This window comes from Aotus nancymaae, unplaced genomic scaffold (assembly GCF_030222135.1).
Source record: "Aotus nancymaae isolate 86718 unplaced genomic scaffold, 86718_ANA_hifiasm-v0.15.2.pri h1tg000079l, whole genome shotgun sequence".
Taxonomy (NCBI): Eukaryota; Metazoa; Chordata; class Mammalia; order Primates; family Aotidae; genus Aotus; species Aotus nancymaae.
In genome coordinates, this window is record NW_026988494.1 from 21,671,461 (window position 1) to 21,690,280 (window position 18,820).

At 48.2% G+C, this 18,820-nt stretch overlaps 1 protein-coding gene across 2 annotated transcripts; it reads left to right on the forward strand.

Moving 5' to 3' along the window:
• The first annotated feature begins 2,056 nt into the window (after positions 1–2,056).
• On the forward strand, positions 2,057–16,891 carry CHMP7 (charged multivesicular body protein 7). Of its 2 annotated transcripts, XM_012435238.2 has the most exons (10): positions 2,057–2,440; positions 4,656–4,827; positions 10,703–10,888; positions 12,216–12,349; positions 13,445–13,493; positions 13,741–13,860; positions 14,139–14,237; positions 14,471–14,531; positions 15,037–15,216; positions 15,432–16,891. In XM_012435238.2, the coding sequence occupies exons 1-10, from the start codon at positions 2,142–2,144 to the stop codon at positions 15,491–15,493; spliced, it is 1,362 nt and encodes a 453-aa protein (XP_012290661.1). In that variant the 5' UTR covers positions 2,057–2,141; the 3' UTR covers positions 15,494–16,891. The 2 variants fall into 2 exon arrangements, with proteins under 2 accessions (XP_012290661.1, XP_064224709.1); XM_064368639.1 differs by lacking the exon at positions 14,471–14,531.
• The last annotated feature ends 1,929 nt before the right edge of the window (positions 16,892–18,820 follow it).

Consider the following 18,820-nt stretch of genomic DNA (forward strand, 5'->3'; position numbering starts at 1 on the left):
TTGATTTATAGTAATTCTTGAAGTTGGGTTTATCTGTCCTCTGACTTACTTCTTCTTCAACATCGTGTTGGTTCTTCTGTGTCTTTTGCCTTTCCACATAAACTTTAGAACTGGTTTGTTGATATCCACAAAATAACTAGTCATGATTTTGACTGGGATTGCATTGGATCTACAGATCAATTTGGGAAGAATTGATATCTTGATAATATTGAGTTTTCCAGTCCATGGATATAGAATGTCTCTGTATTTATTTAGTTCTTCATGGATTTCTTTCATCAGAATTTTGTAGTTTTCCTCATATAGAATTTGTACATATCTTGTTAGATTTATACCTAAGTATTTTATAGGGGGTACTAATATAAATGGTATTGTGTTTTAAATTTCATGTTCCACTTGATCATTACGTGTATATAGGAAAAGAATAGACTTTTATATATCAACTTTGTATCTGCAATCTTGTTCTCATTGCTTCTTAGTTCCAGGACATTGATTTGGCAATTCTTTCATCATTTTCTACATAAATAATTACGTCACCTGTAAAGACAGACCATCTTATTTCTTCCTCTTCAGTCTGTACAATGTTTATTTCCTTTTATTGTCTAACTGCATTAGCTATGATTTCCAGTACAGTGTTGACTAGGAATGGTGTGACCAAATAGTCTTGTGTTATTCCTGATTCCAGTAGAACAGCATCTCGTTCTCACCATTAATTCTTACGTTAGCTGTAAGGTTCTTGTTTATGGTCTTTATCAAGTTGAGAATGTGTCCCTCTATTCCTAGAGTGCTGAAACTTTTTATCATGAACTGGTGTTGGATTTTGTCAAATGCTTTTTCTACATCTAGCGGTATGATCACATGATTTTTCTTTAGCCTATGGGATTATATTAATTGATTTTTGAACATTGAACTAGCCTTGCCTAGCTGTAATAAATTCCACTTTATCATGGTGTACAGTTCTTTTGATACATTGTGGATTTCAATTTGCTAATATTCGATTGAGAATTTTTGCATCTATATTCACAAGAGATATTTTGTGTTTTTTCCTTCTTGTAATGTCTTTGTGTGGTTTTGACATTAGGGTAATCTTTGCCTCATAGGATGAGTTGGGAAGTATTCCCTTTGTTTCTGTCTTATAAAAGAGATGGCATAGAATTGGTACAACTTGTTTTTTAAATATTTGGTAGAACTTATCAGTGTAACAATCTGGGCTCAATGCTTTCTGTTTGGATGTTATTCATTACTGATTCAATTAATTAGATATAAACATATTCAAGTGGTCTGTTTCCTCTTGTGTGTTTTGACAGAGTGTGCTTTCAAGAAATGTGTCCATCATGTCTAGGTTATCAAATTTGTGGACAGTTATTCAGAGTATTCTTTACTATCGTTTTCATGTCCATGGGGTGTGTAGTAATGTAATGTCTCTTATTTCATTTCTGATACTATTTATTTTTTCTCTTTGCTAGCCAGGCTAGAGGTTTATCAATTTCACTGACCTTTCCAAAAAAATCAGCTTTAGATTTTGTTGATATTCTTTTCATTTTGTTTTCAATTTCATTGATTTCTGCTTTTTATTATTTTTCTCTTCTGTTTACTTTGAATTTAGCTTGTTCTTCTAGTTTCCCAAGGTGGAATCTTAGATTATTTTAGATCTTTCTTCTTTTCTGATTTGTGTATTCATTGATATAAATTTCCCTCTATACGAGATCCACGGATCCATCCGGCTGGTCCAGGCACCACTGGCGCCCCTCTGTGGCGATTCCCCAATTCCACTATCCGAAGCCATAAGTCAGAAGCCGCTGTGGAACGCTTTGCCAAACTCTAGACTTTTGAAGGGACGTAAGGCGCAACTACCTGCCGCGCAGGCGCGAAGCCCTGCTTTTCTCACAAAGACCGAGGGAGGTGGGGTCGGCGCAAACCCTCGGTGTCTCCCTGAAACAACGTTATCATCCCGCCTCCAGGCATACGGAACGCATCGCGACGCATGCGCCTTGACGACTTACAGAACTTATTTCACGCTCGGGGCGGCGGTGACGTGATGAACGGGAAGGAGGTGGTCAAGGAACGGAAGCCGGGAGGGAACTAGGGCGGAAGGGGACCAGGGCCAGGCTTGTGTTCAGAGCCTTACCGGGGCTGGGGTTCCGATGTGGTCCCCGGAGCGGGAGGCCGAGGTCCCTACCGGGGGAGACCCGGCGGGCCTACTGCCCCCCGAGTGGGAGGAGGACGAGGAGCGCATGTCCTTCCTCTTCTCCGCTTTCAAGAGGAGTCGCGAGGTGAACAGCACCGACTGGGACAGCAAGATGGGCTTCTGGGCGCCGTTGGTGCTGAGCCACAGCCGCCGCCAGGGGGTGGTGCGCCTGCGTCTGCGGGACCTGCAGGAGGCCTTTCAGCGCAAGGGGAGCGTCCCGCTGGGGCTGGCCACCGTGCTGCAGGACCTGCTGCGGTAAGGGGCGGGCCGGGACCACGAGGGCGGGCGGGGGCAGCTCCCCGAGGGCCGGGCCGTTGTCCTGTTCTCAGCACAGCGCATTGCGCCCAGTCCAGTGTCTGGCCCAGAGAAGGCATCCAGTGTGTGTTCAGAAGGCGAAGAAGGAAAATAAGAAGGAAAATAAGAAGGAAACTAAGGAGGCTGGGCTAGGGAGGCTTGGAAGGAGAGGAAGAGGGGGTCTGGGGAGATTGGGGGGCGGGGATAGTCAGATTAGATGAGTTCCAGAGAAGCTAGCCTAGCAGAGGTGACAGTGATTTGTCTGGACTGAGATCCCCTTACGTAGTTATTTCGTAAGGGCTTCCAAATTTGAATGGCCCGTGGAGCAGAAGGTCTAAGAGATAGGATTTATTAACCTAGGGAAGGTCAGGGCTAAAAAGCGGGCATTCAAGGGGAAGAGTTCTGTAGGCATCTTGCCAACAACCCCTGGCACAGCTCATGTATCTGGCCTATCCTGGCTTGTCCTTGGCACAGGCTTTTTGGAGCAGAGAAGAGGTGAAGGAGAATGAGGGCTTTGCTGAGCATCTGAGTGCCTTTAAAAGGTCTGTAGGAGATACGTGTGCAACAGGTGCAGTGTTCTGGAGGTATCTGAGGGGTAACATTAATAACTAATAGATGTACAGTACTTCCCAGCGTGCAGACACTTTGCATGCACCATTTGACCCTCTCAGCGGTCTTGTGATGAGGTGATAGAGTTATCCTCAGCAGACAGAAGAGGAAACTGAGTTTGAGAGAGATCACGTGATTTACTCAGAGTTACACAGCTAGGGGTCACACCCGGACTGGATCCCTGGTCTTTGAGTAAGTCATTTGCACTTCGATGTACGTATTATTCTGAGACCCGTCTAGCATGATATCTCTCTCAGTGAAGGAAGGAGAAGGTCAACTCTGATGGTTTGGTTTTGTTTAGCTTGCTGCTCTTTCTGATTAACAGATCTCTCTTCCCTACTTTTGTTCCCAGTACCTTTCCATTGGCTGACATTGATATTGCCCAGGATGGTCTTGAACTCCTGGATTCAAGAGATCCTCCCACCTCGGCCTCCCAAAGTGTTAGGGTTACAGGCGTTGAGCCACTGCACCTGGCAAGACTTTCTGAGAACACGTATAGTGGAAACAGTTTTAGTTCATGCCTGAAGTAGGAAACAGGAGAAACAGTAGTTGAAGAAGTCAGTGAGGGATGAGACCAGAATGGGCCTCCTTATTGTAGAGAGGTGATGATCTTTCACTTCCAGTCCAGACCCTTGAACATCTCCATGGTATTAGACTCCTCTGCTGACTGCTGGTGCTCCACTGAAGCTTCCTGGTGCTTACCTGGGTCCTGAAGAATTTCTGAGGGTGATATTTCTCCACAGAGACGACATGGCATAGTAGTCGTATTAAAAGTAATGGCAAAAACCACAATTACTTTTGCACCAACGTAATAGTTAACAGCTTTACTTGAGGGCCAGCCAGCCTAGGCCTGAATCCTGGCTCTGCCATTTGCTAGATTATGTGGCCCTCCACAAATTTTATGCCATCTTTAAGCCTCAGTTTGAAAACTCTAAAATGATGATAATTGTACATAGCTTTATTGTGAGGATTTGAAGAGATACTCCTTAGCATAGTGACTGGCCCGCGGGAAGCATTTAATAAATTGAGCTTCTATTACTGTTACCAGCACCATGAAATACTTAGATCTTACATCTTCTCCCCACCCTAGCTTTGGAAGAGCAGGAAGTCTTTCTCTGTACATCTGTGTTTTCTTCCTTATGTCTTGCACTTGGCAGTGATTTATTTTCATTTTATTGTTTTGAGCTCCATTTGTAAAAGGAAATCTCAGCGAGGGCCCAGAAGCTGCCTGAGTTTCTGTTGTCTTTGTGGAGCGCCGGTCTTTAGGTTCCAGACCCATCATGGTGTAGATTTGGTCTCTCTCCTTAGCCTTCTGAGTCCCTCAGTTTTCTCATTGGTTAAAATGCTCATAACAGCACCTCCCATGCAGAGGTGTTGTGAGGCTTAGAGCTGGAATATAAACAGTGCAGCTTATAGTAGTTGGCACAGCATAGATGCCTTATGAATAGCAGTGATGATGATGATGATGATGATAAAATTCCTCTTTTGGGGTAAAGGGGGAGCTGGGGACTGGAATGGGACCTTGCCTTAAGTGCTACTCCACACCCTTCTTTTCCTTTCCCTGCAGTCGAGGGGAGCTGCAGCGGGAGTCAGACTTCATGGCCAGTGTAGACAGCAGCTGGATCTCCTGGGGGGTCGGGGTCTTCCTGCTGAAGCCTCTCAAGTGGACTCTTTCTAACATGCTGGGAGATAATAAGGTTCCAGCCGAGGAGGTCCTTGTGGCTGTGGAGCTGCTGAAGGTGGGTACTCAGAAGGGGGTGTCTGGGTGTCACCTGGTGTGATTGCGGCATCCTCCGCATCCCTTGTGTGCGTTCTTAGGAAAAGACTGTCTTTTTTACATGGTGCCTGAGTTGATAACTGAGTTTATCTGTCCTCCCTTGTACTTGCACTTTGTATATATTTTTTAGCGGGACTTTACATTTCAAGGGTTAGCCTTTGGGAGTTGTCAGTAACTAACAATGGATTATTTTCTCGTATCTGTAGGGATTAATGTTAAGCAGCAGTTTAGGAAATGATTTGCCTTCTGTAGTTTACTGACAAGAGTCTCTCAGGATTCCCGAGGACCTCGTGGCTTTCACCATTTCTGCCTCTAAACTGGCCCACTCAGCTCCGCTTTCCGACCTCGTGCCGGTGCCCTTTCCCCTCCTAGCTTTCTGATGGCCTGCCTTCTGCTGCACATGCTCTTCTGCCTCAAAGAGGCCACTGGGGCCATGGTCCTGTCATAGCCTCCTGGTCAGTCTGCCGCCTCCTGGCCTGCCTTTCCCACAGCCTGGATCGCATGGCTCATTGCTCCACTCCCTTCCTCAGCAACACCCTCAGCTCCTTTGCATCTCCTTTGGCCCACACCAACTCCAGCAAATCCATAGCCCTAGATCAGCTGCATGGGGTCTGCCACCCCTGCTGGAGAAAATCCAGACTCGAGTCCCCTTCATGGTCCCCAGCTGTGGGAGGCCCTCGGAGCCACGCCATAGCCTCATTTTTCTTTCTCTCTGTCCCCTCACACGCTTTATCCATCCAGTGTCCTCCTTCCTCTCTGCAGGCACTTCCCTGAGAAAGTAGTCTCAGGATTCCTGAGCCGGCCTTCCGTTTTCTGTCCTCCCGTTTTCTGTCCTCCCACCCCAAGCCTGACCTCCTCAGAACCCACCTCCTTCTGTGCTCAGAGAGTAGTGTCCTTCCTCTGCCCCTCGTCTGCTCTGGGTCTGCCCTGCCCCTCTTGTCCCTTTGTCCCATCTGCTGGCCTTTTACCCGGTATGTTCCGTCTCCCTCTCAGCCTCTAAACCCAAACCCACTCATGCTTTTCCCAACAGATTGTCACTGTTGTGGTACACGGGGCCCTGCCTAGTGACTGCTGTTTCCTTCTCAACCGACCTTTGTGTCACCACTTCCTCACCTCCCGTTCACTCAGTCACCCAGTGCAGACCTGCATCAACCACCTACTCCACCCATATTGCTGTGGATGAGGTGATAGGAGCCTTTCATAGAGAGACCGAGAGAGAGAGACAGAGAGAGAGAGAGAGAGAGAGAGAGAGAGAGAGAGAGAGAGAGTGTGTGTGTGTGTCCGTGTGTGTGTGTGTGTCTACAAAGTTGACTGAGCATCAGGTGGCAGAAGTACATTGCGGAGAGTACTTATTTTTGAAGTTCACAGACCAAGCCTGACCTCAGGGCCCTTGCACAGCCCTAGAGGCTTCACACAGCTGGAGCCAGTCCAGAATCCCCACCCCTCCCCCCAGGAGAACCACCCATTTCTCCTCACCTTGAGAGACTCCAGCCCACTCTGCTGCCAGTCTTTCCCTGTCCCCCAGGATTTTGGACTGAGCAGCCCACATTTTCTTCAGGGGCAGCCCCTCTGCTCCTTTGACACTCCCTCCCCACACCCATGTGGTTATTCCCCTGCCCGGTGCTTTGGTCTCCAGGGCTCAGTCAGGGTCCCCACACAGACTGCAGGATGGTTCGGGTGGCTCTGGGCCGAGCTCAGGTCCTCTCTGCCATCTTTCTCTCATCTCACATGTCCTCCAGCCTGGAGCAGGGGAGAGGTAGACCCATGGATCCCCACAGATGAGGCTTGCACTGGCAAACAAAGAAAGCCTGCTCTTGAGGTAAATCGATTTTCCCAAGTCCAGACAGAGAAGACGGCCAGCAACTTTTTACTTTCAGATGGCACTGAAAAAATACAAAAAGGCCAAAATTGTCCGTGATTTTCTTATTTAAAAAAAAATACAAAGAAATGAAAGTTCCCTTTCTGTTCATCCAGCTTCTCTCTCTTTGGGTACCGTCTTCCCATTTGTGTGAGAGTGTGTGAGTGTGTGCGTTTACAGACTGTGTTTCCTTCATGGCCTTGTCAACTCTAGTTCTTCGGAAAATCTTACTTGCCTGTTTTTCATCTGTCTGTCCTACTAGAAGGGAGCAGTGCCGTGGGCCCTGGGACCCTGGGAGCAGTACCTGGTACCTGGTAGACAGTTGATAAATATCTGTTGGATGAATGAATATAGACACACAGACACATGTGGACACATCACTCCATTTTTTTCTAGAAATGGAATGGGTGTGCAACCTGCTTTGTTTTCTTTCCACTGCATTATATCAGGTACCTCTTTCCAGGGCCTACACAGCAGAGATTGACTTGCTTCTGTTCGATGCCTGCATGATAATCTGTCGATGTGCCACAGTTCAGGCAACAGGTGCTCCACAGATGGACATTTAAGTCATTCCAATTTCTCTCTCCATTTTTCCATCACAAAAAAAATGCTACTTGTGCAGACATCTATATACTTCTCCCTTTATCTTTATGGAATTGATTTCTGGAAATGCATATATGCCTTTTAAATTTTAACAGAAATTGCCAAACTACTTTTCAAAAGTGAGTGCTAAATTGTACTTTCATCAAGACTATATTAGGGAGTCTGGTCTCTCCACATCCTTGTTGGCACTGGATGACATCAGTATTTTAAATCTTGCCAATTTAATGAGAAAAAATGACATGTCCTGTTTGTGAATTGAGCATTTTTTTCACCTATGTACTAGCCATTTACATATCCGCTTCTGTGAATTGTCTGTTTATATCCTTTGCCTAAACAGGCATTGTATTGTGTTATCTTTTATGTTACTCTGTATTCTGTATGTATTAGAAATAGATACATATAATGTATTTAGTATTAAGGATGTAAATATTGTTTCCCAGTCTGTTGCTTGCTTGATTTTTATTTATGATGTCTTTTACCATGTAGAAGGTTTCCTTTTCAGATCTCTCAAACTTTTCTGTATGGCTACTGAATTTCAGGTCTTGCTTAGGAAGTCATCTTCTGCCTTAAGCTTAAGTAGATATTCGTTTATGTTTCCTCTGAATTACTTTGTACTTTAATTTTTTCTGTTTATATTTCCTTACTTCAATACTAATTTTTGTGTATGTGGTAAGGAAAAGCTCCGTTTTCTTCCAAATAGACAGCCAGTTGTCTCAGTGCCTTTTCTTGAGGTTGTATGACATGAATTTATTTGTGTGTGGTTACTGTGCCGTTTCTGTAGTAGCTGAGTATCTGGCGGGGCAGTCGAGTCAGTGAAAACTTGATGTCTGTGTCTTACTAGGCTCTTTTGCATCCTTTGACACTGTTGATGAGTTGCTGCTTAAAATGTCTGATTTCCTTGAATTCGTTTACATGATGCTGCAAGTTCTCCTTGGTTCCCCCAAAGCACTCCTTCTGGCTCTCTTTTGTGGGTTCCTTCCCTTCATAAACAGTGGTCTTCCTTGTGCTTATTACTTTCCTCCCTGAGTGTCCTCGGGATCTTCATTGCCGTGGGTATGCTGAGGACTTTCAGCATGGGAGCACTGTCCTCTGTCTCTTTTGAGTTTCAGATTTGTGTATCCACTTACATGTTGTATGTATCTTCTTGGATATCTCTCAGACATCCTAAAACATTATATCCAAGATGGGATATTTTTAAAATAGGCTTTTCCTCCTGTATTTCTTCTATTGATAGCATCACATCCACGATTCACGCAATCCATAGTGACTTTACACTCGACCTTCTCCTCCAACCCTATATCCAGTTACCAGTTTTATCTTCTGAATTCTGTTTGGCTCCCCCTCCCCTCTTTCTGTGCTTATTACTCAAATAGTCTTGTTCAGCCCCACATAATCTCTTGTGTAAATGGTCTCCTTGCCTCTTATCCTAACCTACAATCCATCCCCTCCCAATTGGCAGTTAGCTTTCTATTTATCTAGCCATGTCAGTTCCCTTCAGTGACCGCCCGCCATCTACAGAATAAAGGGTCATCATAAGATACTACACTTTCCATAATACAGGAGCGCTTCTCCTCCCCTTGCCCTCTGCATTTGTACACACGTACCGCTAGGCTCACCCTTCTGTGCTCATGTTCCTCTCTCTTCCTGAGATACCCCTTTCACCCCTTCAACTAGCAACTTGCTCACTCTTCAGAAATCTGCTCAACTTTTCTTTTTCAAGAAGCCCTGAGTCCTCAGGCATTCCTTCCCTGTATTTTCATAGCGTCCCATGCACACCTCAGTAAGTCTTCCTCATTTCTCTTAGTAATTTCCACGTATGAGCGGAATAGTGACATTGTTTCTTGGAACTTATGTTTCTTACTTAGTCTTGTCAGTAATCCTATCCCATCTGTTTGTCATGTACTTTTATTTGTTTTGTTTTGTTTTTGTTTTTGAGATGGAGTGTTGCTCTTGTTGTCCAGGCTGGAGTGCAATAGTGCAATCTTGGCTCACTGCAACTTCCGCCTCCCGAGTTGAAGCAAGTCTCCTGCCTCAACCTCCCCAGTAGCTGGGATTGCAGGTGCCCGCCACCATACCAAGCTAAATTTTTTTGTATTTTTAGTACAGATGGGGTTTTGCCATGTTGGCCAGGCTGGTCTTAAACTCCTGACCTCAGGTAAGCCACCTGCCTCGGCCTCCCAAAGTGCTGGGATTACAGGCATGAGCCACCACACCCAGCCCTTTTCCCTTAAGACTTTTTTTTTTTTTTTTTTTTTTTTTTTTTTTTGAGACGGAGTTTCGCTCGTTACCCAGGCTGGAGTGCAATGGCGCGATCTCGGCTCACCGCAACCTCCGACTCCTGGGTTCAGGCAATTCTCCTGCCTCAGCCTCCTGAGTAGCTGGGATTACAGGCACGCGCCACCATGCCCAGCTAATTTTTTTGTATTAGTAGAGACGGGGTTTCACCATGTTGACCAGGATGGTCTTGATCTCTTGACCTCGTGATCCACCCGCCTCGGCCTCCCAAAGTGCTGGGATTACAGGCTTGAGCCACCGCGCCCGGCCTCCCTTAAGACTTTTTACAGACTCAGTAATGTTCATGTTTGCAGTATAGCCAACTGGCAGGAAAATGGAGAGACTACAATTGGAAGGGAATTAGATATCATTCCCACCCTCTTCAGAGAGTGATACTGAGGACTAGTGAGGCTGTTACTGGTCCAGGGTCACCTAGGCTGGGCTGGAAATCAGGCCTCAGCTCTCATTCACAGCTGTTCTTCCTCACCTCACCTCCTCATTCTTCCCTTGGGAAACCACAGGTCAGGGAGAGGCAGGAGTGTAAAATCCCTGATGGGAATGCGGCACAGAGCTGGCTCCTAAATCTCATGTGCCTCATTTCATGTGAATTCACCAAACTTTCCTCCAAGGCTTAAAACACAGATCCTTCCTCCTTTTTAAAAAGCTGCTACTATGGGGAGGATGGGGTTGGGATTCCTGAGCTCTTGCCTTGTGTGATTGTGTTTTTTTTGTTAGAAATGGAGTCTCGCTCTGTTGCCCAGGCTGGAGTGCAGTGGTGCAATCTCGGCTCACTGCAACCTCCGTCTCCCAGGTTCAAGTGATTCTTCTGCCTCAGCCTCTGGAGTAGCTGGGATTACAGGTGCATACCACCATGCCCAGCTAATTTTTGTATTTTTAGTAGAGATGGGGTTTCACCATATTGGCCAGGCTGGTCTTGAACTCCTGACCTCATGATCCACCTGCCTTGGCCTCCCAAAGTGCTGGGATTACAGGCCTGAGCCACTGCGCCCAGCCGTGATCATGGTTTTAAAGCTCAGGGTCAGGGTCCCTGCATCTCGTGGCAGTGGCCAGGGCCCGTCAGCCCATGTTGCCTTTCCTGCAGGAAAAGGCTGAGGAGGTGTATCGTCTGTATCAGAACTCGCCCCTCTCCTCCCACCCCGTGGTGGCCCTGTCAGAGCTCAGCACCCTCTGTGCTAACTCCTGCCCAGATGAGAGGACCTTCTACTTGGTGTTGCTGCAGCTGCAGAAGGAGAAGAGGGTCACAGTCCTCGAGCAGAATGGGGAGAAGGTATGGAGGCTCATCTGTTCATTCACTGACCCAGTGGTGATTGATTGAGTGCGTATGGTAGCGACCCCTTACCCGAGATTTTGCTTTCTGCAGTTTCAGTGACCTGCAGTCAACCATGATCCAAAAATAATAAGTGGAAAATTCCGAACATAAACAGTTCACTAGATTTCAGTTGTGCACTGTTCTGAGTAATATGATGGAACCTCATAGTGTCCCGTCTGCATGCGCATCCCCACTTTGTCCAGCATCTCCCCGCCTGAGTCACTTAGGACCTGTTTCAGTGATCACGTCGACTCTCACGGCATTGCAGTGCTTGTGTTCAAGCCACCCTTATGGTACTTTTTTTTTTTTGAGACAGAGTCCTGCTCTGTCGCCCAGCAGTGGTGCAGTCTCAGCTCACTGCAACCTCCACCTCCCGGGTTCAAGTGATTCTCCTGCCTCACCCTCTCAAGAAGCTGGGATTACAAGCATGCACCACAGCGCCTGGCTAGTTTTTGTATTTTTAGTAGAGGCGAGGTTTCACCCATTGGCCAGGCTGGTCTCAGACTCCTGACCTCAAGTGATCCACTTGCCTCGGCCTCCCAAAGTGCTGGAATTACAGGTGTGAGCCACTGCACCCAGCCTATTGCACTTAATAATGGCCCCAAAGTGCATGAGTGGTGGTGCTGGCAGTCCAGATGTACCAAACAGAAGTTGTCAGCTGCTTCCTGTAAGTGAAAACATGGAAGTTCTGGACTAAATATGGAAGGCAAAATAATTTGCTGAGGTTGCTACGATCCACAGTAAGAAAGAATCTTTTTTTTTTCTGAGATGGAATCTCTCACTCTTGTCACCCAGGCTGGAGTGCAGTGGGGCTATCTCAGCTCATGGCAACCTCCGCCTCCTGGGTTCAAGTGATTCTCCTGCCTCAGCCTCCCAAGTAGCTGGGATTATAGGCACATGCCACCACACCCGGCTAATTTTTTGTATTTCTAGTAGAGATGGGGTTTCACCGTGTTAGCCAGGATGGTCTTGATCTCCTGACCTCGTGATCCGCCTGTCTCAGCCTCCCAAAGTGCTGAGATTACAGGCATGAGCCACCATGCCTGGCCCAAGAATGAATCTTCTGTAGGAAAAATTGTGAAGGAGGAATAATGTGTGCATAGCTATATGTATAGGGTTTAGTATTCTCCGAGCGTTCAGGCATCTATGGGGGGTCCCATTCACTGGAACATCTTCCCCTATGGATAAGGGGGACCCACTGTTCTTGCATGCCTACCAGCACTCCTACTTAGGAATTTCTCAGCCTTTGTGGGAATGGCAGTAGTAATTTGTCCCTGTCCCTCAGATTGTGAAGTTTGCTCGGGGGCCACATGCCAAGGTCTCTCCAGTCAATGACGTAGATGTTGGTGTGTACCAACTGATGCAGAGTGAACAGCTTCTCTCACGCAAAGTGGAGTCCTTATCCCAGGAAGCAGAGAGGTAACTTCTACCCCTGAACTGAGCCCCATCTCCACTGTAGCTGGCCCCCAGAACTGGCAAAACGTTAGAATATGTGGGCTTTTAATAAACATGTGAATTTTTTTTTTTAACTAATTACAAAAGCACTTACTGCTCAATGCAGAAATCATGGAAACATAGACTATCACAAAGGAGGAAAAAGGCTTTTTTTTTCCTCCTAAATTGAGACAGTGGTGGGAATCTTAGCTTACGGCAGTCTCAAACTCCTGGGCTCAAGCAGTCTTCCTGCCTTAGTCTCTTGAGTAGCTGGGACCACAAGTGTTCACCACCATGCCTGGCTAATTTTTTAATTTTTTGTTGAGGTGGGATCTCACCATGTTGCCCAGGCTGGTCTCATACTCCTCGGCTCAAGCAAGCCTGCCACCTCAGCCTCCCAAAGTCCTGGGATTACTGGGGTAAGCCACTGTGCCCAGCCAAAAACATGAGTCTTAATTCTTCCTGCACAAATTATGATTGTGAATGTATGTTTATCTCTTCCTTGCCAGTGTCCAATCAGCTAATATTTATTGAGCCAGGCATTGTCTTAGGGACTGGGGATATAGCCATGGGCCAGACAGGTGCCTGCCTTCGCAGAGGTCTTTCTGAGGAGCCCTTCCCCTGCTCTTCCCCATGGGTAACTGGACAAGGATCCCCTGATAAAGACAGACACTCTGACAGGAGGACACAGGCATTGAAGCAGAGTCTGTTCTGTCCGTCTTCCAGCTGGGAACCCTCGCCTTGCCGGAAGGCAAAGGGATATGTCCGAGGCCATTGTTGGTATTAACAGTTAATTCCCCGTCTCCCCAAAATGGAAGACGTGTATGAGGTGCCCTGTTTGCGTGTTGTGTCCCTGTGGGTTGAAAAAGCTTATCCTCAGTCAGCCTGCTTGAGCCTGCGTGCTGACTTGCTGCAAGAGTTTTTGGCTGTCAGCATCATTTTTCTTGCCACTGAGTAGAGTGGGTTGAGTCTTTAGATTTAAAACCACCTTTGAATGCTGCTCTCGGGGACCCTCGGGGAGTGGGACCCTACCACTCCCGTCCTGTGGCACAGTCATCTTATCTGTCCCTTGGTTTCCAGGTGTAAAGAAGAAGCCCGCCGGGCATACCGAGCAGGAAAGAAGCAGCTGGTGAGTTCTTGTCTCCACCAGCCCCATAGCGGTGCCCTGGGCAGGCCTGGAGCGATGCCTAGCAGTTCAGAGAGCAGCCTGCTGGGGGCTTGAGGGGACAGAGTCTGCAGCGGGCCCAGGTGCCACAGCGTATTTTACAAATGGGAGGGAAGAAGGCTGGGTCGGCCTTAGCATCTGGGAAGGGCTGTCTTCCTCATGCCCTTTGGCTTACCCAGTTCAGCACTGACCTGAGTCTCCATGCCCCCAGGCACTCAGGTCTCTCAAGGCCAAGCAACGGACAGAGAAGCGCATCGAGGCCCTGCATGCCAAGCTGGACACTGTTCAAGGCATCCTGGACCGGATCTATGCCTCCCAGACAGATCAAATGGTAGCCACTCCCCTCTGCTCTAGCACTCGGCTGGTCTCTCCGTGCGCTGCTCACCTGCAGCTTCGGCTTTGCTCTTTGGAGGGTCCCTGGGTTCTTGCGGGATGTGGCTGGGGTTGCCTTTGCCTTTCCAGTTAGGAGGTTTGGCCTTAGTGGATATAGGGTAAATCGAGCTTGGCTGCCAAAAAAAACCCCCAAAGCTGCTTTTAGAGTTGAAACAATGTTGTATGTATTTTGCCAAATGTCTGTCACTTGCACTGATAGCTTTGCCTTGTCTTTAGGTCTTTAATGCCTACCAGGCTGGGGTAGGAGCACTCAAACTCTCCATGAAGGATGTCACAGTGGAGAAGGCAGAGAGCCTCGTGGATCAGATCCAAGAGGTACAGAAAGGGGCTGGGGAGGGACACACAGAGAAGGAAGTGACGGAGGACAGATTTGACTTCAGCGCACATCCTCTTTAACCAAACTTGACTTGTCACCTTGTGAACTTGAAGAAGCTTTCTTTGTTTCTCCTTTGGGGCAAGATTGCTTTGTAACCCTAGACATTTTCCAGCAGACTGGGATGCTCAGAGCCACTGCACCCAGCTCAGGGCTTCACCCTTGTCTCTTACAGCTCTGTGACACCCAGGATGAAGTTTCTCAGACTCTGGCTGGTGGGGTAACCAATGGCTTAGGTGAGTGGGCAAGGCGGTTCTTTCTTTCTTCCTTTCATCCTAAAGGACTCCGCTTCCCTGTGCTGTGATGGGTTTGACGGTGGATTTGCTTTTCCAGGTACAGGCAGACCTCCCCTAGCCTGCCCTCCCTGGGGCTCCTCTGTGGGAGCAGTGAGGGAATTGCCATTTTCCCCTTGACAGCTGTGCTCATGACCCATCTGTGCTCCGGCATTCCTCATTCACACGGCTTCTAACTAGATGATCCTCTTTCAAGGGCAAGGAGAATCAGGGTCAGGTCCATGGAGTTAGCAGAATACATCTCCCTGGGGACTTAGCTCTGAGTGTGGAAGAAGCATCTCTGCCTGAAGCTACCCTCAGTCTCCTGACTCCTGGGATTGTTTTTAAGCTCCAAAGAGGCCTGGCATCTTTTGTGAAGCTAAGCTGGGTTTTGGTAACCTCAGTCCTGGACTCATTATTGCATTTCTCCCTGGAGTTTATGTGTCTTCATGTTGTCTTTTCTTTCCAGATTTTGACAGTGAAGAACTGGAGAAGGAATTGGACATCCTCCTTCAGGATACCACCAAAGAATCTTTGGATCTGCCTGACAACCGCCGTGATAGGCATTTTACCAACAGTGTGCCTAACCCTAGGATCTCAGATGCTGAACTTGAAGCTGAACTTGAGAAACTGTCCTTATCAGAGGGAGGTATGGAGCTGTTTTCCAAGGCCTCTGGTGGGCATGTGGACTTCTGGCTGACAGAGTCGGTGGGCCCAAGCCCAGTTTCTCGATTTGCCAGAGTACCAGAGCCCTGTAGGGAGTTGAGGGTTTGTTTCTATTGAGACTTGGTGCCTTAGACACTGGAATGCCTTCGTCTTCGAGGTTTTCCTGTTATAGTGTTCAGTCATTTCTTTGCCTTGCAGGTTTGGTCCCAAGCAGTAAATCTCCGAGAAGGCAATTGGAACCGACTCTAAAGCCATTGTAGGACCCTCCAGTGAAGGACCCTCATGTAAAAGAGAGACCAGGCTTGTTGAGTGTGTACATAGTTATTTAAACAAGAAACTCTGAGAATGTTTGGAAGAGGAGGAAGGAGAGCCACTGATTAATCTGGATGTTCCTATTACTACAGGACAGATAGAATTTCTGGAAGGGATGCTCCACAGGCTTGCTCCCAGCTGTGTCATGGACCTGCCTTCTCATCTTTCTAGTGCCACGATTTATACAGTCCTGTGTCTGACCTGTCATTTCCTAGCCTGCAGTTCTTGCCATTGGCACAGTTAGGTTTGTCTTCACCCACCAGCTTCGTTTCCAGCCCATGAGGGGGAAAGATTTGCAGCTTTGCCAAATCCGAATCAGTTCCCCTTTTCCCCCCACGGTTTTTCAGAGGGGTTTATCTTGTCGCTAATGTCAGTTAAATAACGTATTCCTGTCCCACTTGATTTTCACTGGTAAGAGAAGAATGAGAGTGAAACACTTAAAGGTTTGATTTCAGGGGTCTTAGCTGCCATTTTGTGGAAGAACATAGAGTGTAAAAGGTTTTCCTCTAGGATCATTTGTCAGAATTCTCCAGGTGTTCAGGAAAAGAGGTCTCCCCAGAGTCGTGACAGTCCGGAGGGGCTGGCGTGTCCAGTGGGCGCCGCCTCCTCATCAGATGAAGCAGGAGGTGCGCCGGTGGGGAAAGGCTTCTTCCGCGCCTTCTGCACTCGCGTGGGAAGCGGCCCAGTGACTGCGGGACCCTGAGATGTCCAAACCCCTCATGCTTTTCTAAAGAGGCGAAATTGTTGCCTTGGCCCCATCATGGAGTAACTTAAATTAAAAATACATATCTACCAGAACAAGCCACACAACGACACACCTCCCCTCCTTGAGCCTGGCATGCAGCACTGGGCTCTCTGAATTTGGAAAGCGTTTCACTTTGTGGCCCTCTGCTCAGGGCAGTGGGGCCAAGCCAGGATGTGCAATAGAAGCAGGGGCTGTGCCCTCTGCCAGATCCACTGGGAGCTGCCTGGGCCTCCCGTGCACCTGTCCTGCCTCCTGCAGTCCCCACTCCCTGCCTCTTGAGGGACCGGGCAGGGCAGGGTCGGGGAACAGACGGGAAAGGGTCTGAATGCTCTGGCAATGGTGAGAAGAAACAATGACAGCCACACTGCCACTCTGCTGCCCGGCCACCAGGATTTCTGCCTGGAGCCCTTTGCCCTGTCCCTGCTGCCTGAGGCGGCATAGAGCAGAGGAGAAGAATTTGCTCCAGGCCAGGAGCACAAATCATTGTTCAATGAATTTCTCTCCCACTCGACCTTGGTAAACGGAAATGTTGGGGGTGAAGAGAAACAATCACTATTTTTTTTTCTTTTTTTATCTGGTAAATTAAAAGAAAAAACTGGAACACTTGTCCTGTCTCCTCTTTAGGTTGTATCAAGTGTCTTGTTCCTTCTTGCCTCCCCCGCCCCCAGCTTCTGCACACTTTGGTTCTCTCAAGGCCACAGGAGAATGTGGAGTGCCTGATCGTGTGACCTTTGAGCTGCAGTGGCCGCTGGTCTGTCCAAGCGGCCCCCACACTGAGCTCTTCTGGGGAGGACTCATTCTTTGAATGGCCTCCTTGGTTTTAGCAGTGTGCCATTGCTACGGTTTGCCATTGCCTGGGCTCTTTATATCTGTAAGTGGCCTAATTTCTTCTGCCCATGTGATTGTACTGTACTTTAATCTGGTGCTGGTATTTCTCGGTGCCTCCTTCAGGGATGGTGTTTGCCACGCCCCGTGGGGGAGATGGGCTTTGAGGCCGAATGCAGCGTTGGGAACAGGCTAGATCATTGGCTGCAGCACTGGGTCTGTGGCTCCAGGTAAGTCAGCAGGTGAACTAGCCAGGAAAAGGCGGTGAGAGCAGTTCACAAAGCCCTGGGAGAATCTAAAGGACCTGATGAGAAGGGCGAGAGGGACTGGAGCTGACAGTCCCCACGGAAGAGAGGCCGGAACCCCTGATGTGCCATTCCTAATGCTGGAAGGACTTGGCCTGGACCTGGGGAGCCTTGTTACCTGGTTTAAGGTTACTTTTTGTTTCGCTGTCCTGAGCCACTGAAGAATCCTTGTTAAATGATCCAGACTGATTGTTTGCTGTGCTATGGGAAATTACAAGAAGCTGTTGAGTCTGTGCCTGGAGTGCAGAACAAGGGGTGATCTATAGGACTCTGGTGGTGGAGGCTGCGGCTGCCAGCATGGGACTCCCACCAGCCAGGCAACTGGGGCTGAGAGTCTGGCCTCAGGAGTCAGCACCACATAGGGATTTGTTCTTGAGAATTTTCTTTTTTAGCTTTTTTTTTTTTTTTTTTAAGACAGGATCTTGCTCTGTCACCCAGGCTGAAGCGCAGTATGAGATCATAGCTCACTGCGGCCTCAATCTGGGGTCAAGCAAGCTCCCACCTCAGCTTCCCGAGGAGCTGGGACTACAGATGCACCTGGCTAATTTTCTTAATTTTGGTAGAGATGGGGGTCTCAGACTCCTGGCCTCAAGAGAGCCTCTCCCACCTGAGCCTCTCAAAGTGCTGACAGGTGTGAGCTGTGGCACCTGGCCAGCTTCTTCCTTCTCTTGAATTGCTGCTGCCTCGATAGGAGTCAGAGCGGCACAACCACGCCACAAAGTAGATGATGCCGTGCCTGGGAGGGTGGCTGGAGAGTCCCCATCACTGCTAGTTTGGGAACAGTGATGGTGTGTAGAGAGGAGGTGTGGGTAGGAGGGCAAGTAGATATTTGGGGGTGAAGGGAAGGTGCTGCCTGGGAATCTCCTGGGCCTGCCTAAAAGGATTGCGTAACCTGAGTCCTGGGGCCGAGGTGGGCTCTGCAGTCAACATGCTGTTGTGAGAGGGACGAAACAGTTAAACTGCAGTTCTCACTGCCTGCTTGAAGTGGCAGCCCAAGGCTGAGCAGACCTCCGTGAAGCGGTCATGGTCACGAGGGTCTGGCTCAATCTGCTGAAAATATAATCCGGGTCATCAGAACAAAAAGAGTTGCAGCTGTGAAGGAAGACGAGCCCCCTGGGAGCTGCTGACTCCCAAGGAATCCAAGCAAAGCCCTGCTCTACGGCTTGTGGGCGAGCCTGGTGACCCTCCTTTCTTTTGAAGTGTCTTGGTGTCTTCTAATTTTTACATAGTTGTGGCTACTGTTTGGGGAAATTGTGGCTTCTTTTCTCTTTCTGCGCAGAAGCAATGCAAGATCATAGACTGTGGAATGTGAGAACCAAAAGGAGCCACGAGAAGGGTAGGGGAATCCCATTTTACCACGGAGGACCCTGAATCTTAGGCAGCTGGCCGAGGCTGCGGAG